Below are 23,460 nucleotides of genomic sequence, written 5' to 3' on the forward strand. Positions count from 1 at the left end.
TGATAAAAATTATAAATTAATTTTTGTTCTTAAATATTTCAAATATTATTCTAATAATATTTATTATTTCATAAATTATTCTCAAATCATTTCAAATTTACTAATTTTAGAAAATAAATTCTAGTCATCAATTACTAAGAAAATAACAATTATTTGTAAGATTTTCTTTTTGTTCATTTCGTTTAATTTTCGAAATTTTGAAAGACAATAAAAATTACAACCGAACGGAACAAACAAACCGTGAATGAAACATGACTTAAAACATAGAAACAACATAGTTTAAAAAAAAAACTTAGAAACGAGAGAGTGCAAAGAAACTTATGATAATACCAATTATGCCATCTGTAGAATTTGGTTTGCCTTAACTCACCTACAATAAATAATCATTTTCTGAAGTTTATAGTTTATCATTATTATTATCTAATATAAAAATACGAAAAAACACACAAAAATAATTTTTTGGAATATTTTTTTCCTAGAATATATATTTTCTAGAATAGAGATAGTATTTGTTGTATGTTAGTTTCAATACTTCCATTAGCTTTTTATAACAACTATATTTATTTCTATAATGTCAAATTACATAAAGTACAAACAAAATAACAAGAAAACAATGAATTACCTAATTAATATGAAGGAACACCAATACATTTGACCATGATTTTTAATCAGAGGCCATACATGTCATCCGAGCATCAACCAGATAAACTTTCATTAGTTTATCATTTAACATTCTCATTTTTCCTTCCACCAAAAATAATAACTAACTAGGTGATAATCCTCGCCATGCGCGGGGTGAATGAACTAAAAAAATTTATAAATTTTACTCTATAGATATTGAAAAGGTAGAAAGAGTGACATATTATACATGGTATAGATTAGCAGAAGTACATGATTGATATACAGATTGATGCAAAGAAAAACAATTTGGGATTGGAAGTTTACTGGAGTTTTTAGTTAAAAAGATATTACTCGAGTATCCGGATAACGATAATCTTATTATGGTAGAAAAATAGTAATTGTCCTATTAACGAAGTTGTAACGTTATATTTTATTAAACTTATACCGGTTCTGGAGTACATAAAATTGTAAAAGAATAAAAATAAATTGAAGTAAATAATATTAGGTTGAAAAAAAAGAAAAAGAAGTAAATAATATGAATTTACAAATTTAGTGGACTGATTAAGACTCGAATTTGTAAAAGAGGCCCACTGTTGAACCTTAATATCGATTATGACTCAAAAAACACATTGGCCTCTTTTAATATATCTTTTATTTTTAAAAACATATTTTTACTAAAAAGTCTCGAAGGGGCACGAGATAAAGGTGATAGTCATATTTAATGCTAGTCATTTAAAATACTTTCAAAAATAGAAAGTATTATATGCATAGGGCGAACATTAAAGAATTTTATATTAAAATGATATTTAAAAAAAAATCGGAAAGAATTAAAAAAAATTGCAAATTTAATGTCTGTCACCATTTGAATGTATTTTGTGGAATTGCTTATAAATTTTTTATATATGACATTTTGATTTGACAATATAAAACAGTATATATTTTCCACTCCGAAAATAAATTTTATTCACATATATCATTGCCTCTAAGTATCAACCAAAATAAATGTCACAAACCTAATAATTATAGAAGAACATAATTATAAATCATTTATATATTCCAGTCTCTAAAAAATGTCATCTATCATTCATGAATTGTAAAGAAGTATTATAACAATATGAATCGTATATATAGTCAAAACCCTATCACTTGTGAATATAAATATCAGTCAATCCTATTAATTTCGTATAACATTATAATCGTAGGTTTTCAGAGAATTATAGAAAGTATTATATGCAAGGGGAGAAAATAAAGGAAATCTATAAAATGATATTTGACTTTAAACTTAATCGAAAAATAATAATATAAATTTTCAAATTTAATGTCTGTCACCATTTAAGATAATTTAGAAATCTAAAAGTCTTGTTGAAATTCCGTTTTGGATGTATTTTACAATCACGCAAGATATTCCATAATTCTCGACATTTTGATTTTACAATATAAAACCGTTTATATTGATGATTCCCAAAATAAATTCCCAAAATAAATGTCATTTATCCCATAAAAATCCCAAAATATTAATCAAAATAAATATCACGTAAGGAAGTTTTATAGAAGAACATAATTATGAATAGTTTATATTTTCCAGTCCCAAAAAACTGTCATGTATCATTTATGAATCGTAAAGAACATGAATCTTATAAAAACATGAATCATATGTATATAGTCAAAACCCCATCAGTTTTTAATTAAAAAAACATAATGTATGATAACTTCTATGAAATAATATACTCCCTCCGTGTCGTATTATTTGTCATTTTAGAGTTAAAATTTTGTTTCATTTTAAGTGTCGTTTTATGTTTTCAATGCAAAATTTAATAATAATATTTTCTATTTTATTTTTCTATTGATTGAAACATGGTTAAGTGTATAGGTAATGATGTTTTTATTTGTAAATATACAAAATCAAATGTTTTCTTAATTTGTGTTCATAAACCTAAAGCAACAAATAAAGTGAAACGGAGGGAGTAGCATACACATCGAAGAATCCACTAATATTATGCTAAGAATTTGTAAAATAATGAAGCATATACATTGCTCAATCCGCTAATATTATGCTAAGAATATAAATAACTATATTTTGCCGTTTATTTTGTGGCTATATGTGTTTTGTTCGATAATTATTAAAATACATTCTAATGAGTAATTATACCATGAAATGTTTCATGTTATACATGGCTTCTTCTCATATAGTATAGTAATATAATCTCTTCATATTACTAAATTTTAATGAGCAATTGCATTATATGTAATTTGTCTAGGCAAGAACATGTTATTTAACAAAGGCTATGAGAATCAAGAATGGTTCTCATGATGACACATAGGAAATGACATTTTTGTTAATCACACATGGTGATAAAGTTAACTGTTTAAAATGCTCCTCAAATAATAAAAAGGGGATGTCGAACATGCATCCCATCGGTCATAGACCTTAACATTTGAATAGATTGATTTATAGTTCAGTTATATTTACGGTATTTAGTTGATGAGAAGCATACTGAATCTATATTGTTTTATGTCAAAATGAAAACTCAAGTTAGAATAAATGAGAACCATTTTAATAGTTATATAGACCACCAGCAACATAAAACTATTATTTTCAAATGCATATGATTTTCACCTTATCTTCCCCATTAGTGAATTTAGAATGAACTCGGATATTGATATGTCTGTGAGTGTGAATTATGATGAGAAGATTGATTTCACGACACATATCTACATATATATATATATATATTTGATCAAATAGTATATAGGGTTTTGATGTGAAAAAAATAGTTTTAATGTGAAATATATTTATCCCCATATAAAATTTTAGTAACATAAATCGGAAAGATAAGTCAATTATTTCTGAAATTAATATGCCTAAATTAGTAAAAGTACGTATACGGACTTTCTTTAAAACATATTCAATTCATTACACGATCCACAAGTAGCCACAATAGTATATCACTGTATTAACTCAAATGCTTAAAGTTAGGAATCATTCTAATACCTACTTACCTTTTATTCAGAAATTGATGTATTACAAGAGAATTTGGACACAACTCCAAGTAATCAGTAATTCATAAGATCTCAAATCACGTTACGGGTCATTATTATAGTGCACCGAATGAAACTCCTAGGTTTATGATTTTTGAAATATTTCATATAGAACTATTATATATATTACATTACACTTATATATAAATTTAACAGTCTGTTTCAATATGTGCTACCTAACTATATAAACTAACATAATTATTTCTACTTTTAAAAAATATACCAAATGAAACTCCTAGGTTTATAATTTTTGAAATATTTCATATAGAACCTATATACAATAAATTTACACTTATAAATATACATTTAACCAAATTGTCCGTATAAATATTTGTGCTACCTAACTATAGAAACTAACATAATAATTAATCCTTTTAAACAATATTGTCTAATTGTTCATAAGTAGGCTTAGTTGAAAAACAAAATATTTTTTTCTCACATATGTTAGGAAACATTTGAATACTTGTAGACAAAATGTTAGGTATAAAAAAGTTTAGAAAAGCGAAAATTGAATACTTTTAAAACATATTATTGATGAATTGTTCATGAGTAAGCTTACTCGAATAAAAAAGATTTTTTTCTCACATATGTTACGAATCATTTGAATACGTGCGATGTTAGAAAGATAAAATTTAAGAGAAACTATTTAAAAAAATTGTAAACAATAACTATACTTGAAAGTTTGTTTATCTATGAATTATTCTATTTTTTTGTTCATGGGTAAGTTGTCTATGACTTGTATGCGATTCTTCTATCTGTTAGTCATGGATAAGAGGTTGATATTTGAAGAGCTTTTCGAGTATATGTTTGGGGGACAAACCATTAGAGAAAAAAAAATGTATTAATGGAAACTCTTTAAATGGTTTGAATTTCTGTATTTAAAAAAAAATTATGACAGCGTATATACCAATCAATAACTAAACTGTATGATTTTTATTATGGTTATACCAAAGTTGGATGGTAATGGCATTTTATGTAATTAATCTAGTGAAAGAATGACATTTTATTTATGGCTATGAGAAAGATTCTAAGAATGACACCTAAGTAATGGCATTTTGGTTAATCACATATGAGAGTAAGATTATTTAATAATAGTGCTCCTCAAATAATATAAAAGGGATTATTTTAAACTGAAAATTTAAATTGTTAGTGTCTATTTTCTTTACCAACGCATATCTAAAGCCTCTATCTCTCCTTCATTTCGCACGATTTCTGTCTGGCAATGATGCTGTTTGTTTCAATGGCGACCCCATTTTCTATTCATTGATGCCACAAAAAGTCCTCGAAGAAAACTTCCACCTCGCGTAGGGTCCAGAAACCGAATCATCATGGGTCTCTGTTTCTCCTCCGCCAAGGTCTCCGGCCGCCGAAACCACAGCCCCCGGAGCCCCAATCCCAACCCCCTCACCGTCGCTAAACACCGACCGCCACAAACGCCATGTTCGTTCTTGGCCGTTACGATCCAAAAAGACCACAGGACCCAACCTCGACGATCCCCAGCGACGACCAAGAAAACGCCGCCGCAGACGCAAACGCAAACGCGACAGACGCCACCGCACGGGAAGGGTAGAGAGAAGGCTGGAAATAATAATAATAATAATAAAGGGAAGAGACACGGAGAAGCGATCCCTTACGGTAAGCGCGTTGATTTCGGGTACGCTAAAGATTTTGATAACCGTTACACCATCGGGAAACTGCTCGGACATGGTCAGTTCGGTTATACGTATGTCGCTACGGATAAAAAGACAGGAGATCGTGTCGCAGTCAAGAAAATAGACAAGGCCAAGGTAACATCGAATTAAAAAAAAATATTGGGTTCTTGAGTTTCTTGAGGTATAAGCTATGGATTTGGTTTGGTGGGCAGATGACAATTCCGATAGCTGTGGAAGATGTGAAGAGAGAGGTGAAGATACTACAAGCTTTAACTGGTCATGAAAATGTAGTTCGGTTTTACAATGCCTTCGAGGACAAGAACTCTGTTTACATAGCCATGGAGTAAGTAAAAAAAGCCTTTTATCAATCACGTGTACTCTTTCTTGAGACACAAGAAAATTAAAAGGCAAAAAAAAAATATTCTCTCTTCTGTTGCTAATTAGTTTTGTCTTTTGATATGATGTTGTTCTTCAGGTTATGTGAGGGTGGTGAATTGCTGGATCGGATATTAGCCAAGTAGGGATTTACCTGAGTAGTACATTTTGGTTTTTAGAGTCTTTTTAATACTTTTAATCTCAAAGCCATTTTTTGTTGCATCTTTTTAGGAAAGAGAGTCGTTATAGCGAAAGAGACGCGGCCGTGGTAGTGAGACAGATGCTAAAAGTTGCAGCTGAGTGTCATTTGCGTGGTTTGGTTCACAGAGATATGAAACCAGAGGTATAGTATACTAGTTTCTTCATCATCACGTTTCTAAATGTGTATTTTGGTTTTTATTCACAAACTTTTTGTTTTAAACCAAACAGAATTTTCTGTTCAAATCAACTGACGAAGATTCACCTCTAAAAGCTACAGATTTTGGTTTATCAGACTTCATAAAACCAGGTTTGGTTACAAAGTTTGTCTTAACATACATATCTTCTCTTCGTTTTTTCCATTTCTGTGATGTAATAGTTATATAAACTCAAAATGCAGGGAAGAAGTTTCATGATATTGTCGGTAGCGCGTATTACGTAGCACCTGAAGTGTTGAAACGCAGGTCAGGACCAGAATCAGATGTGTGGAGTATCGGTGTTATCAGTTATATACTTCTCTGCGGGAGACGGCCTTTCTGGGACAAGACTGAAGATGGCATTTTCAAAGAGGTTTTTGTAGTTTCCCTAAAGAAAAAGAGAATGATATAGTCTAATTATTTTTCTAATCTTGAACTGAAAACTTGTTTTGTACGTCTAGGTTTTGAAGAACAAACCTGATTTCAGAAGAAAACCGTGGCCAACCGTTAGCAACAGCGCCAAAGATTTTGTTAAGAAGTTGTTAGTGAAAGACCCGAGAGCCAGATTAACAGCTGCACAGGCCCTGTGTAAGTACATTTTTTCTAGCGATTTTGTTTTCATTTTTTTGTATCTTCTTCTGAAGGTTGTGTTTTTTTTTTGGTGTTGTTTCAGCACATCCATGGGTTAGAGAAGGAGGAGATGCAAGTGAGATTCCCATAGACATATCTGTTCTCAACAACATGCGTCAGTTTGTTAAATTTAGCCGCCTCAAGCAATTCGCTTTAAGGGTATTCAAAATACAAATTTTTGTTTCATTTGAAGTTTGGTTTGTGTGTGTGTTTATAACATGAGTTGTTTATGTTCGTTCTAGGCTCTTGCAACAACGCTTGACGAAGAAGAGTCAGCTGATCTTAGAGACCAGTTTGATGCCATTGATGTTGATAAAAATGGCGCCATTAGCCTTGACGAGATGAGGCAGGTAAAAAACTGAAAGTAAAACGATAAAAATTCTCAAATAACTAGCAAAATGCATTACATAAAGTACTATATATTCAACACTAAATTTATGTAGGCTCTTGCAAAAGATCATCCTTGGAAGCTTAAGGATGCACGAGTGGCAGAGATTCTTCAAGCGGTATGTTATGTAAATATAAAGCTAGTTAATGATGATGAGATTCTTCAATCTAAATTAAGCCACAAGTTGTGTTTTAATACTGCATTCAGATTGATAGCAACACCGATGGATTTGTGGATTTCGAAGAGTTTGTTGCTGCTGCGTTACACGTAAATCAATTAGAGGAGCATGATTCTGAGAAATGGCAACAGAGATCAAGAGCAGCGTTTGAGAAATTCGACATAGATGGAGATGGATTCATCACAGCAGAGGAACTTCGAATGGTTTGTATTTTATCTACTATTATTACTTTAATATGCTTATTATTCTAGTAAAAAAATTAGTGTCACATTATGTGTTTTGTTTCTTTTGCAGCATACTGGCTTGAAAGGGTCCATTGAGCCACTTCTTGAAGAAGCAGACATTGATAATGATGGTAAAATCAGTCTCCATGAGTTCCGTAGACTTCTCAGAACTGCAAGTATCAAATCAAGAAATGTTAGAAACCCTCCTGGTTATCTTGTTTCTCGGAAAGTCTAAAAGAAGTTTGCAGTCTTTATGGTGAGGAAAGAAAAAAACAAGAATCAAGAAATTTTTTATCCCTTATGTAGAAAAAGAAAGATAGGGATTGCAGTGTTTTCATGTGTTGTTGTAACATATATTCATATATTTTTTTTTTATAACCATTGACAAAGAAATCGATATTCATAGAACCAATTAGCGCAATGTAATGATGAAATTATTTGTTTGTGTGTAACCTTGTTATTGTACTCATACCTTCTTGAGAGCTTCCGCAAGTATTTCACGGTCAAGAACAAGATCTTGTGGTACAATCAGCATCATCCTCATATTTTCTTTTAGTTAGCTATGATTCATGTTGATCTCCTCATGGCTTTAAGTGTGACATTGATCTTCTTTAGTTCTTGAGCTTGTCTAGTCACTTTGGAACTGTTTGATTTCTGAATTCTGATTTTCCCAATCTCCTTGATGTCACCATGAGTTTTGTTAGCTATCAACACCTTACAACCATCAAACTCATTGAAGCCAACAAGACATCTTGTCTGGTGTACTATGATATAAACAACGGGAATCCATTGCCCATTATTGTTTAGTATCTTTCACAATATTGCTACTGATGGTTTCTTAGGCTCTGTCGCAATATTTGTAGAATTTCTATTTCTCCTTTTAGGACCTTTTTTTTCCAATGTCCTTCATCTCCGCAGATAAAACAAGCTTTGTTCTTATCAAACTTTTGCTTTGGCTTGGATCTTCCCCTGCCTTTAGATTTTTCTCTCTATTGATTTGATTTTCTCTAGTGTTTTAAAAGAGATCTACCATTTGTTAAAATTTTGAAAGTATATTTTAGAAATGTCAAATGGCACGTTTTATATATTATTAAAATGTAGAGAATATCTTGGAAACTGTAAAACACCATTTTTAAAAAGGTGTAAAACCAAAATCTTTTCGCTGGTTGCCAAATGAAAAGAGAACAAAATCTTTTCACCTCGAAGACATCAGACAATAGTAAATCAATCAAACAAATCAGTTTATACGAATCTGCCACGTTAAATTGTCGCTTTGGTCTAGAGAGAAGGCTTTCTTTATTTGTATATATAAACTGTGTTATGCACTTTTCCTTCTCCACCAAACACACTCTCTCTCACACACAGAGGAAGAACATGAGCAATCTTCAAACTGTGAGATACTTTATTTTCTCTTATATCGCATTATGCTCACTTGATTATTTTTCGAAAAATGCTCACTTGATTATTACTTGATACTATTGTTATTTTGTTATGGAGATAAGCAGGTGTCGCAGCAACTGGAGCCATGGTTTGAACTTAAAGACAAAGTGGTTCTTGTGACAGGAGCTTCCTCTGGTATAGGAAGAGAGATCTGTCTAGACCTAGCCAAAGCTGGCTGCAAGATTATCGCAGCAGCTCGTCGTGTCGATCGTCTAAAATCTCTCTGCTCTGAAATCAACACAACCGGAGTCCAAGCCGCTGCCCTTGAGCTAGACGTTTCATCAGACGCAGCCACCATTCAACAAGCAGTTAAAGAAGCTTGGAAAGTCTTCGGAAAGATCGATGCCTTGGTCAACAATGCTGGAATCAGAGGCACTGTTAAGTCTAGTTTGGATCTATCAGAAAACGAATGGGACAAAGTATTTAAAACCAACTTAATGGGAGCTTGGTTAGTATCCAAATACGTGTGCATTTTAATGTGTGACGCTAAACAAGGTGGTGGCTCGGTGATAAACATCTCATCCGTTTCGGGGCTCCACCGCAGTTTATCTTACGGTGCAGTCGCGTATGCTAGTTCCAAAAGTGGTGTTGACACCATGACAAGAGCGATGGCTATTGAGTTGGGTGTTTACAATATTAGAGTGAACTCGATCGCGCCGGGGCTTTTTAAGTCAGAGATCACACAAGCTCTTATCCAGAAAAAGTGGTTCAAGAACGTGACCGACAGGATTTTTCCATTAACGGCGGAACAGACCGTGGATCCGGGACTCACCTCTCTCGTTCGCTATCTAATTCACGACTCTTCCCAATATGTCTCCGGCAATGTATTTATCGTTGATGCCGGAGCTACATTGCCTGGTCTGCCCATTTTCTCTTCTCTATGAGTCCTAAAATCTTTTTTTTTCTTTTTTTTTTGCTACAATAAATGAAAACAGCTTACACATTAAGAGCATCTAAATATTCAAAAGGTCTTTGATTAGTTTACATATATTATATGTATGTTTGCAAATCAGTTTAACATGCCATCATTGGATTCTGAATCAGAGCTCATCGTATTTGAGTTCCACTTTAACTAGAAATCTCTTCTCCATCAAAGCTATATAACCACCGTCCATCATACACTCTTAACTCATGAATCCCTGTCAAATGATCAAAAATCCCATTAACTCTCATCAATAAACTGATGAAGGCAAGAAAAAAGGCATAATGAAGACCCTCTTTCATTCACTATTCTTAGAACATAGCATGAATCTTTTGGTACTTACAGAATAAACGAGAACTCGGGTAGCATATAAAGATCTAACCTCAGATTTATATATATATCCCTACAAAAGAATATTAAAACAACAGGTTCTTGTTGGAGATCAATTGTGGGATTTATGGATTAAGGATTGTTATCTCGGTTTGCCCAAATAATGAGTGATTATATTTGGATTGGGCCTTCGGTATTGAATTGATAGATATGGGGGTTTTATGCATAGAAACCAATTTGGATGTCATTTAATTTTATGATAGGCTGAATTAAATGACAATGGTTCAGAACAGGTTAAGTTACGGTTTACTGGTTTGGTTGTGGTCTCTAGCTCACGTATATATGAAAGTATATATATTCGGTTTAATATATACTATAAGGAGGGGATGTATATAAGGTAGAGACATGAGACCATAAAGTTAAGGTTCATAAGGTTGAAAAGTGGATTTTGTCATTTAGCTAGACAAAACATAAGGATTCTCTCTCACTCTCATAAGGCATACTTCCTCTATTCTCTACTCAAGCTCCCATTACTTAGTAGAGGGTCATTCAGATACGAAGAGCTAGAAGACCATCTACCTATCATCTTTTTGTAAGATGAGTTCAAGTAAGTGTTTCAATCTTTCTTAATTTTTAGTGATAACCATATACACTAGTAGATCAACGGGTCTAAGGATTTATGTGGAGTTGATACCACCTCCATTAAGTGTGCATAAATCCATCAGTTCTAGTACTCAGCTCCAGTGATTCAAGCAAACAAAAAAGAATCTCCGTTATATAACTATACTTCCACATGATCAGGACAAAGACGTGTGTTATTCGTTATTACCACGACGAGATGATCCGTTTGGTTAAAGAGAGATGATACATGTTTCAAGAAATTTGGGTTATTTTCTTGACCTTGTGGAATATATGTTGGAGATGGATTACATCTTTCAAACAAGGCTCATCAAGTAAACTTAATTTGGTATATTTGACTGCTTATTATTTGGAGGAAAAAAGAAGTCTGGCTATAAAAGAGGAAGACCTAGTTCAAAGAGAAAGCATTCATAATCACACAGAAACCAGCACAAAAACTAGTGTTTATTAGCTTTATTGTTCTTGCTGAGTTATTTACTCTTTGCGATTTCATTGTCAATCAATAAACGTCTTTCAAATAATTCACCATTGAATTTGTGTGTACATCTTTTACATACTAAATTCATATTAAACAATTGGCACCGTCTATGGGGAATTAGAAATAAACGTCAAGTCAGATCAAAGATGGTTGGAGAAGATCTCACCAGCACGGGCATTACCCCTCCGGCAAAGGATCTGGCCACTATGATGACCATAATGAAAAACTGATGGAGCGTCTTAATCAACAAATTGCTGCAAACAAAATAACCAACAAGTGCGTAAATACCGCTTTCACGCCACATGTTGCAGATGATGTGGAACCCGAGACCACAAGACGGCAACTCTAAAAAAATCTCGGCTGATCTGCGAACGTATGCATAACTTGGCTTTGTAAAAGAAGTGTAAGTACTATTCCGAGTTAAAATATTACTGAAAATGTGTTGTTTGACTTGTGTTTGCAATGTGGTGGTTATGTCTTGATTGGACACTTAGCTAATATATTCGGTTGTGATTCGTTCAAATGATGAAAATAACTCAGCTAAAGTCGAAAAGAATTTTGATATATTTTCTAAGTTTATGGAATCTATCTGATGAGATGGATAAACATAACTTAAATATATTAAAGTCGAGAAGAACCGCAAAAACGCGTAAATGAGACAAGATTCATTACAAAAGATGGAAAACTGCAAATTTATTGACCGTCCTGTTCAAGATCCAGTTCAGTAGCCCCAGCAGGGCCGGGGCAGTTTCCTCAGACAGACCAGTAAGACCACCGATTTATTTGTGTACGTTCTGGTCCTTGGTGCCTTTCTCTAGGATCTTTTTTTGAGGAACTTCTTCATGAACCACCTCGATGAGCTCTTGTTGTTCCACTCTGGTTTGATATCTGACATCCTGACCTAGGTCTTTAGCTGGAGGGTCCTATGCCGAGTAATGCAAACCTGCGAGAGTCTTACGATCGTCTAAGCTTGTTGCGCAACTTGGCTGACAAAATATAGGAGGAAACCTCATATATGTTTTAATTTGCTACAAGAGTCTAATATGTAAAAATTGAAATCTACCTTGAAACTAAAATGGACTTGATGGAAATAAGATTTGTTTTTATGAATAAAAGTTAGATTCATTATAAAAAACAATATAAATAAAGTTTTTGCCTGTTATTTATCCCTTATGGGGAAAAAGCTGGGATTACAGTTCTTTCATGTGTCACATTTTTACAAAATTTATTAAGGTGGCAAAGAAATCGATATTTCATATAGAAAACGTGTGAAATGTAAAAAGTTTATTACTCCCTCTGTTTCTAAATAAATGTCATTTTGACATTTTTCACACATATTAAAAAAAATGGCAAAAATATATGTAAGTTGTTATTAATTATATCTATGGCCAATAGTATTTGAGATAAATAAAATTATTTATAAAATCAATGCAGTTTTCAATTAATTTTCAGCTGAAAGTAAATATAATTTGCATTGAAATTGTAAAGCAATATTTTTCTATAACAAAAAAGGTTAAAATAACATTTATTATAAAACAATGGAATAATTACAGTGTGGAAATATAAGCTTGTGAATTACTGTAATCGAATTATTACGCAGAGGATTATTGGGCCAAAAGTGTTTCTCAACTTCTCATATCTTTATTATAATCTTAGAACGAAGATAAGCATAATAAATTAATTATTGTAAACAGAGAAATGCGTTGTATTTAGCACTTTTTGGTTGGAACATCAATGCATTGCATTGTATCTAGCTCAGAAGCAGACATAATAAAATGGTTACTATGAATAGAAAAAGTGAATTGTATTTGGCTTGATTTGTAATAATTTGAAAAGAGCACTTATTAGGTATAATTAGTAGTCTGAGAGAGATGGCAAACGGAAAGGCCAAACCATGTTTGAATACCATTTTGGTGTGTAGAAGTTATAATGATCAAAATTAGGTTTAAGTGGGGCTATTCAGAGACAGAGAGAGAGAGAGAGAGAGAGAGAGAGAGAGAGAGAGAGAGAGAGAGAGAGAGAGAGAGAGCAACTAATTTAGATAAATAAGATTTCAGAATAAATTTTTGAATGAAAAAATAATATGCTCCGTTTTTTTTATGGTGTGGAACCTTATTCCAACATTTCTAAGACCTTGGTCGAAGCATTCTAGCTCTGGCTAATCTCTGGTCGAACCTCAGGATTATTGGGCAAACAAAAAACTCAAGATTATTGCTCATTTCTAGTTCGATTACCTCTTCGAAGCTTTATTTTCAGAGAGCCTATTTGACATTGGTTTAATTTTTACATTCAAGTTATGCATTTTCACATTTATCCTGCCCCTTAGACCTACAATTTTAGAACTAGCAAGTCACTAACTATGCCTTTCTAGGGTAGTGTACTTACCTTAGGTACTGGCAAGCTCACGCAGCTAATTAGTTAAACTATCAATCAGCTAGTGCAGCTTGTTCAACTAGCAGTCGAGCTAGTTCACCTAATAGCTCAACTACGTTAGCTTGTTTAATTCGACCATTTGATCCCATATTTATTGGCTTAAGTCATTCATGTTGTTTATCGGTTTAACTAAGCCTTTCCTATTTTCATACTTTGTTCTTAATCATTACTAATTTGAACTAAATCATCCAATAGTCTATTTCGAATCTACTATCCGGTCACATCCATTTTTTTTTTGCGCGTAGTGCCTGCAGGAAACACTCGTTTTTCATCGTTCATATAGATGCATAATTACTAGATTGGTTTGGAAAGTCTTAGTTGAGTCTATCTACCTTGATGACAAATAAAAATAAAAAAAATCTGGTCCCATCCACTCGGGTTTATGACTTTACTTATTTCTTTGATCATATGCATCCAGAATTTAGTTTAATGCAACATAAATCGGTCCGATGTCTCGTCTGCAGAACAAAAACTTTCTAGGATGCACATGCTGTAGTCTAAAACCTTCTAATCAACCGAGCGAATGGCTAAAAGATATGATCAAAAATACCAAAATATTAAAAAGTGAGAAATACAATTACTAATTGTTACCCTTTGTGATTGGTTTAACCAGTAAACTATATGACTAAATTTTGTTAGATGATGGAAAAATATAGAGTTATTATTAGGTTATTATGAATAATTTGATTTATAAATAATATTTTAAAATATCAAGTTATTTTAAAATTAAATATAATTTATATTTTTAATTTGGTTTCGGTTTCTTGGTTTTAGAAATTTAGTAACTATTTGGATATGGGAAAATTTCATAAATAGTCTTTTTAGTTTTTGTCTCCTAAATAGTTTTCAAAAGTCAAACTTATGAAAATATGTTTAATTAAAAGAATAAATGATAGTCTTATACTCATTAATAAGTTTAATTAATTGTTTAAATATGTAGATTAATTAAATATTAAAATAAAAAATAAATAAAAAATCAATCTTTTTCAGAAAAGATGATTATCAAAAAAAATTTAAATTTTTTTTTTTTTGCAAAAAACGTTTTTTGAACTTTTTTTTCAAGAAACAAATTTTCTTCAAAGAAAATTTAGGATGCCTTTTGTGAATGTATATAATATCTTCCTGAATTTGTAAAACAAAATGCTCGAATTTAAAAATGCCTTCATAAATGTGTAAACAGACTTCTCAAATATAACTTGTATGTTATTTAGGAAGTTTTTCCCATATGTGTGTGATATTTTCCTGAATTTGATTTATATTTTAGGTGTTCAATCTGGTAAAACTGAACCAATTAAAACCAAGCCGAAATAGAGAAAGTCGTTTGGATTTGGTAAATACAGAACATACCGAATGGATGTTATTTTTAGGAAACCGCGGTATATGGATATGGTTTGATATATAAACAGATCAAACCGATTATACCAATTAATTAAAATATAATAGCATAACTAGGTTTTGACCCGCACGCCCGTGCGGGTGTATTTTTTTAAAGAAAATATGATGTTATTTGATTTTTATGTCACTATTTAGGATTTGACAAAAAACTCGAATTCGAAGAATTGAACCGATCCCAATCCGAATAAGTAATATTAAATCCGAACCAAAATTGATTAAATATCCGAATTATTCAAAATTTTGGTATTTGAAGAACTGAAATCTAATCCGATCCGAACCGAAGTATTTTGGATATCCAAAATATATTTATATACTTATATATATTAATTATTTTTAGATTTTTTATATATAAAAACATCCAGAATATATATAATACTTTTAAATTTGCTTAAATGCTTGAAAATATATACAAATAATCAAACGTAAATATCTTAAATAGTTAAAATATACTCAAAACTCCAAAAATACTTAAATAATTATTAATTCTCTACCAAAAATTTAAACCAAACCTATTTAAATTAATTATCCAAATCCGAACCAAATCCTCAAAGATCTGAAATGAACACGAAATCTCAAAAAGATCCGAAAACGAACCCGAACACCCACCCCTAATCACTATTATATATATATATATATCCTATATGTGTCATCATAGGTTACAAAATATGTGTTATCATATAATTAATCATATTTTATACGTACCATCAAATAAGTTTTCTTATAATTAATAATATTTTATACGTACAATCATATAAATAATCACATAAATTATATTTTTAAATTTAATGTGAAATATAAAACCATAATTTAAGTTGGTGTTTGAAATTGGGTTTTGTATTGTATTTTTCTTATATATATTGAAAACATTTTTATAATAGTTGTTGAAAAATATGTTAGTAAAAATCAAATTTTGAATATATGTTTATTTTTGAATGAATTGTTGATATAAATCAATTTTAAATTATTATTTTGATTTGAATATATATATTATCAAATAACATAGACCCATTACTTTTTAATATAATGTAATGGACTTCCAAATTTTTAGTAACATAAGCCCATTATTTTTTTTCTAACTTACTACTATCCATGTTTCCAAACAGTACTATTTTTTAACTACTATTCATATTGCCAAACAATTTCAATGTGTACTTCAACTTTAATAATATAGATTATATATTAACTATATAATTTAATTAATAATATGTACATAATTTATTTTATTGATATGATCTTCATACTTAAAATGTTGATTTTGTACTTTAATATTTTTAAGTTGATTTTTTTTTCATTTTTTATCAAATTAAACAAAACATAATTTTTACTTTTTCGTTAAGAAATATGTGTGCTAATATTTATTTATTTAATAATATTATATATTACTATTTTTCTTATTTTTATTCTGAAAAGCTATTATTATTATTAACTTAATATATTTACTAATTATTTTAAACAGTAAAAGAAAAATAGTCTATTTGAAACAGAGATATCAAGTCGATATCTAATGATATTAAATAAAATTCACAAAATGTTGTAAAAGATAAATGTATTTATGGTGTTTGGTATAAAACCAAATAAACCGAAAATTGATGGTATATAAACCGAACTAAACCAAAATAGATATGGTTTTAATATGGCAGCTACGTTTTACAAACCGAAATACCAAAGAAACCAAACCGAAATCCGGATTGGACACTCCTAATTTATATGCATATTAAAGAAAATACTACTCAATATATAAAAATTTAATATTTACTAAAATGTTTAAATATATATGATGTCTTTATAAATTTTAAATATCAAATTCAGTAAGATATTCCAAAACAATTACAAAGATATTATACATACCTAGGATTATCTTACTAAATTACACATATATTTCAAATCCAGTAATATATTGATAAATATATATTAGTTCTTCCTAAAAATATATTTAAGAATCTATTTTTAAATACACATTTATGAATATTCTTAAATTTATGATGATATTATACATATTTATTAATATTTTCCTAAATTTTAGGTCTAAATTTTAGGGAGATATCATATATTATTCAAAATGGTCTTTCTAAACTTACACTCACGAAAATAGCATACATATTTAAGAAGAGTTTCCTATATTTTGTTAGTTTTTGTTTAAAATATTTTTTAGATTTTTAAAGAGTATTATTAAATATTTATTTATTTTATACTCATTTATGAAAATATTTATTAATTTTTTAGGATGTTATTTTTAGTTTTGGTATTATTTTTTAGGTTCAGTTTCGGTTTGCTTTTTTTGGTTTAAATGCCCAAAACTAACCAATATGGTCTATAAACTAATATTTGATAAATTAATAAACACTCTAAATTAAAAAAAAAAATCGGGTTAGAGTTGTGATAGTTCAAAATATGACGCAAATTATTTAAAATAATAAAATAATATATTTTTTAATTTTTTTATGTAAATACATAGTCTCATTAAAATAATAAATTAATAATTTATATATATAAGATTTATATAAGTACAAACAAAACATTGTATTATTTGTTGTATATCATAATGAAGTCCATCTCTTCTTTTCTTAACAATTCAATATACTCTCATAATATTTAGTAAAATTTTATAACAGCTCTCGCCCCCTCAACGGCGACAACGGTACGGACATTGTACGGCTCCGTCATGGCGAGGTCTTTGCTTCTGATGAGTGCAGATCCGGGAAGCCCCTGAACCACTGATTCTTCCTGTGTGCTACTCTTTACCAGCTTCTGGAGAACTTGTAATAGATCTACAATGTCTGTCCATCAAACCCTTGGCATCTCTTATCTTTTCCTCGCTGCAACTATACTAGAACTTTAGATCTTCCTCTCCTTATCTAGGTCCAAGCTCCTAGAAAGGACGTCTCTTTTGGTGTGCGGCTTCTGGTTTCTTTTTTTGTCTTTTGGTGATAACATTGGCACAAGTTCTCGTCTCTGCCTGTTCTCTCAAGTCCACTCTCGAGCTTTCTCAAAACGATGTCTAAAACGCACGTCTCAAATCTTCATGGGAACTCAACACAAGAACAAGATGAAGAGGATGATGACCTTGTCATCTTACCAAACGTCGATAACTCCGAGCTGATTGCTCAATTCAAACTCAGTCTGGTAGGGAGAATCTTCAACACGGAACGGCGCAGCGTCGAAGCTCTCATCTCTCTACTCCCTCGACCTAACATTTGGGATGTAGAAGGAAGGGTTAGAGGACTGGATCTAGGAAACCACAGATTCCAGTTTGATTTTGAGTCAGAGGCTGACCTTGTTAAAGTCCTAAACAAGAGGCCATGCCACTTCAACAAATGGGCCTTTGCTTTGGAACGGTGGATTCCTCATGTTGGCGACATCTTCCCTAATACCATGACTTTCTGGATCAGTGTCAGCGGCATCCCAACACATTTCTGGATGGATCCTATTTTCGATTCTCTGGGCAAAAGGCTTGGCAATGTGGGGCTTATTGATGCTAGAGCTGCTAAAGTACAGGTTGAAATAAACATGGACCGCCCTCTGAGATTTGCCCTCCGCGCCCAGCTGCCCACAGGTGAGATCGTCCCGGTAAAGCTTGTTTACTCTAACCTCCACCGCTACTGCAGGCACTGTCGTCATGTTTCTCATGAGGTGGAGTCTTGCCCACAACTCCCTGAAGCTGAAAGAACAGAGAAAAGCTCAAGACTGGAGGAAGATAGGGACCATCCAAATTTTAACAGAATTGATGCTCAAAGAAAAGGAGAAACCTCTAAGCGCCCATTACCTCAACCTTTCAAGGACAGACGCAGTGGGGAGGACACTCACAAGGACACCCGAGATAGCGTTTGGAAACGCATTGACTCTCGGTATGATCCACGAGTTGACCATCGCCCATCCTCCAAATATGATCACCGACATGATAGCAAACCTGTTGATCGTAAAAGGGATCCGCCTACCCGTGACTCCTATAATAAACGAAGATATGATGAGTCTTTTCTCTCAAGCAAACAAAGGGAGGCATCACGCAGGGAGAGAGACAAAGGAAAAGATAGAGAAATCTCACCTAGCAAGACCGACACTCGGGAATTGGCAAAGGAGATTGCTCGTGAACCTCTTCCTGTTGCAGCTCTCCCCCAGCAATCAGAGCCCATCCCCACTGCTGTACCAGCAAGACAAGCTACAGTTTCTCCAGAACTCACCAGGGACAGACCCTTCAGGCTTAACCTCCAAAAGAAAGCTTTCACAGACCTGAAACAAAAAGAAAAAATTTTAGATGAAGATGAGGTTTCAGATGAGGGAAGTTCTGCTAGGAAAAGCTTAATTTTTGAAGCTCCTCCACACCCACCTTCGGTCAATCTACCTATCACCCTGGCCAAAGATACATCAATCAAGGAAACACCTAAAAGTTGGTATGATATGACACTAGAAGAGGAGGGTTCTATGACTGAAGAAGCGATGAACACAAAAGGCCCCTCACAGAGTCCAAACAACAGTACTTTACCACTCACTGAGAGAATCCTGGAAGAAGAAGACTGGTTAGATGATGGGAATGACTTTGGGGATGTAGATGGCAATGATTTTGGAGAAGAAGATATTGATTTGATGGAGGAGGATGATCTACTTGGCGAGGAGCTAAGGATTGAAAACGAGAAGCACCTCCAAATCGATGACTCTGGAATCGAAAGGGCAGACGGAGGAGCGACTCTTGAAATCACAGACGGCTCTGGCTTGGGCAAGGTCGTTGAATCCACTGTCGACGCAAAGAACAAGACTCCTACGAAAGGGGCCAGTTCTTCATCGGATCGTGTCTCAGGTTCTTCTGCATCGATGAAGAAAAAAAGAGGGTCGCGTAGTCCTTCGGCCTTTGGAGTTTCGCTAAGACAACGTAATCTCAAAGCTGGGCTTGGCTCTCCAAAGTCCCTCACAGCAGGCCCAGGGCCAAATGGATCAAAAGTAAGACAACCAGGCCCATCTCCATCAGCTAATCAGAAAAAAAAGCCCGCGAGGCAGTCTTACCAAAGAACACCATTTCTAAAGTGGCAAGCGGAAGGCCACCGAAAGTCCCGTGATGAATACTATTGCTTGGAATTGTCAAGGAGCTGGAGCTCCATTGACAAAGGAACATCTTCAAGAACTTCATCAATGTTTTCTACCTAGGTTTTTATTTTTATCGGAGACAAAAAACAATCGATCCTTTTTGCAAGACGTGCAAGCTTCTTATGGTTATGATCGAGTCTACACCGTCGATCCACGTGGTCGTAGCGGTGGTTTAGCTCTTTTTTATATGGATGATCCTGTTGTTTCTATTTTGTATGCGGACGAGCACATGATTGATATTGAATCTACTTTTGAAGGACATGTTATCTATATGACCTTTGTTTATGGTGATCCGGTTATAAGAAATCGTGATTTGGTTTGGGAACGACTAACACGAATGAGTTTAAACCGGAGCCAAGCTTGGTTTATGATTGGTGACTTCAACGAGATTACGGGAAACCATGAAAAGAGAGGAGGAAGGAGGAGACCGGAAAATTCTTTCCTCCCCTTCCGCACCATGCTGGATAACTGTGGGATGCTTGCCTTTCCATATAAGGGAAACTCATTTTCGTGGGTGGGAAAGAGACGATCCGGAAAAGTCAAATGTAAACTAGACAGAGCCGTGGCGAATGAAGAATGGCACTCACTCTTCCCGGCCACAAATGTGGAGTTTTTACAGCTTTGGGGATCAGATCACCGACCAGTATTAGCACGTATACAATCCGTATACAGAAGATCGAAGAAGAGTTTTAGATTTGACAAAAGATGTCTGGGCAAACCCGGATTTAAAGAGGCAATTGTTTCAGGTTGGGGCCCTTTCAGTGAAGCCCATGATATGGACTTTCACCATAAAGTAGCCTCTTGCCGACGAAACATAATTTCTTGGCGAAAGAATAATCCAACAAATTCAGCAAGACTTATTGAAGAGCTGAAGAATAAAATTGATCAAGCCCAGGAAGATGACCATACTACTCTGGAAGAGCTAGAAGAGTTACGACGTCAACTTATTACTGCTTTCAGAGAAGAGGACGAATATTGGAAACAAAAAAGTAGAACACAATGGCATCGAGCAGGTGATAGAAATACAAAATTCCATCATGGGATCACAAAACAAAGACGAGCTAGAAATCGTGTCATTTGTATCAAGGATAAAGAGGGAAGGATGGTAGAGAGCGATCATGGAATAGAAAAGGTGGCTGTCGAATATTTCCAAGATCTCTTCTCTACCTCTATACCTACAGATATGGACGCCTCTTTGCGCTTCATAAAAAATAAAGTTTCTGCTTCAACAAATGACATTCTTACAGCTGAACCGACGGAGCAAGAAATCAAAAAAGCTTTATTTGATATTAAACCGGAGAAAGCTCCAGGCCCAGATGGTATGACGAGTAGACTTTTTCAGAGATTTTGGCATGTTATGCAAAGAGATATCATCAGACTAGTGAAAGACTTCTTTAATGATGGAAATTTTGACCCGAGACTAAATCAGACCAACATTTGCTTGATCCCAAAGAAGGAAAGACCGAGAGAAATGACGGAGTTCAGACCTATTAGCCTCTGTAACGTTAGTTACAAGATCATATCGAAACTGCTATCTAAGAGACTCAAGAGAGTTCTTCCTGAGCTGATTTCGGAGACTCAATCTGCCTTTGTGGCACGACGTTTGATCACAGATAATATTTTACTTGCGCAAGAGAACTTCCACGCCCTCCGGACAAACACCAGAGCTAGAGAAGAATTTATGGCCATCAAGACGGACATGAGCAAAGCGTACGACAGGGTGGAATGGAGTTTTATCCGGACCTTAATGCTGCGTTTGGGGTTTGCAGAAAAGTTGGTTGATCTTATTATGTTTTGTGTTACATCGATCTCCTATCAAGTGATCATTAATGGAGAACCCAGGGGTAAAATTATACCCACGAGAGGTTTGAGGCAGGGAGACCCATTATCCCCGTTCCTTTTCATCTTGTGCACTGAAGCTCTGATCTCCCTTCTTAAAGGAGCGGAGGATGAGAAGCGCATCTTAGGACTACGTGTGGCTCGGGCCAGCCCCCGGATATCTCATCTTCTCTTTGCGGACGATAGCCTTTTTTTCTGCAAAGCAGAAGTGAGACAGTGCAAGGAAATTTTAGACATCTTGGACTCATATGGAAAAGCTTCGGGACAGCAACTAAATGCGACTAAATCTTCCATCATTTTTGGAAATAAGGTCGATCAAAACATAAAGCAGAATATAAAGGCTGTTCTTGGGATTACTACTGAAGGTGGGATGGGCAAATACCTAGGACTCCCAGAGCAAATTTGTGGCTCTAAGATGAAAGTTTTCTCTTACGTACAAGACCGTCTTAATGGATGTGTTACCTCGTGGTCCGCTAGATTACTCTCGAAAGGGGGTAAAGAGGTTCAAATAAAATCTGTGGCGCAAGCTGTGCCGACATACAATATGTCGTGCTACTTGCTTCCCCAAGGCATTGTGGAGAAACTAAAGAGTGCTATCTCAAACTTTTGGTGGAGCTCGAGCCAAAACAACCGAGGATTACACTGGATTGCATGGGACAAGATATGTGTTCCACATGATCAAGGTGGACTTGGTTTTTTGGACCTACACGACTTTAATATCGCCCTATTAGCAAAACAACTTTGGAGATTGATCCAGTTTCCAAACTCCCTGCTTGCTCGAGTCTTGAGAGGACGGTACTATAATCGATCAAGCCCCTTGGAAGATCGGAAGGTCTACTCACCCTCATATGGCTGGCGTAGCATTATGGCAGCAAAACCACTCCTCAAATCGGGCCTACGAAAGACTATTGGAGCAGGACAAAACACATGTGTTTGGTCTGAGCCTTGGATTCCGGACATTGAGGCTCGCCCGCCGAGACCATCCAATCAAATCACTCATAGACACCCAAAACTCCTTGTCCACTCCTTCATTAGGCGTGATACAAGGGATTGGGATACTAACCTGTTACTAGAATACTTTCATCCTGAGGATATCCCGTTAATACTCAAACTACGACCAAGTAATACGTGGTCTATGGATGGGTATGCGTGGAACTTTACAAAGTCGGGCGTTTACTCAGTAAAATCAGGATATCAACGTTTACAGAAGACTAAACCATGTGATGACGAAGCTCAGATTGTACAACCAAGTATCACTGGTTTACAGAGCCATGTGTGGAGTATCCCCGCTCCCGGGAAGATGAAACACTTTATGTGGCAAGCTTTGACAGGATGTATTGCTACAGCCGAAAGACTTGCATATAGACACTTGGGAACCGATAGGAGCTGTCCTAGATGCGGTGACC

The 23,460-nt window shown here is 33.9% G+C and overlaps 3 protein-coding genes across 3 annotated transcripts; all 3 read left to right on the forward strand.

Annotated features, from left to right (window-relative positions):
• LOC103874097 (calcium-dependent protein kinase 16) lies at positions 1-7,952 on the forward strand. Its single transcript, XM_009152510.3, has 12 exons — positions 1-5,447; positions 5,525-5,655; positions 5,788-5,829; positions 5,919-6,030; positions 6,117-6,195; positions 6,286-6,455; positions 6,544-6,670; positions 6,756-6,871; positions 6,955-7,062; positions 7,156-7,218; positions 7,308-7,481; positions 7,573-7,952. The coding sequence occupies exons 1-12, from the start codon at positions 4,989-4,991 to the stop codon at positions 7,735-7,737; spliced, it is 1,746 nt and encodes a 581-aa protein (XP_009150758.1). The 5' UTR covers positions 1-4,988; the 3' UTR covers positions 7,738-7,952.
• A 268-nt stretch (positions 7,953-8,220) lies between these two features.
• Positions 8,221-15,169, forward strand: LOC103874098 (3-oxoacyl-[acyl-carrier-protein] reductase FabG). The gene is made up of 2 exons (XM_033273680.1): positions 8,221-8,921; positions 9,026-15,169. Exons 1-2 carry the CDS (start codon positions 8,676-8,678, stop codon positions 9,824-9,826), a joined length of 1,047 nt encoding a protein of 348 aa, XP_033129571.1. The 5' UTR covers positions 8,221-8,675; the 3' UTR covers positions 9,827-15,169.
• Positions 15,170-16,160: 991 nt separating this feature from the next.
• On the forward strand, positions 16,161-20,313 carry LOC117126167. Its single transcript, XM_033273613.1, has one exon. The coding sequence runs from the start codon at positions 18,134-18,136 to the stop codon at positions 20,273-20,275; it is 2,142 nt and encodes a 713-aa protein (XP_033129504.1). The 5' UTR covers positions 16,161-18,133; the 3' UTR covers positions 20,276-20,313.
• The last annotated feature ends 3,147 nt before the right edge of the window (positions 20,314-23,460 follow it).

This window comes from Brassica rapa, chromosome A06 (genome assembly GCF_000309985.2).
Source record: "Brassica rapa cultivar Chiifu-401-42 chromosome A06, CAAS_Brap_v3.01, whole genome shotgun sequence".
In the NCBI taxonomy this organism is placed as follows: domain Eukaryota; kingdom Viridiplantae; phylum Streptophyta; class Magnoliopsida; order Brassicales; family Brassicaceae; genus Brassica; species Brassica rapa.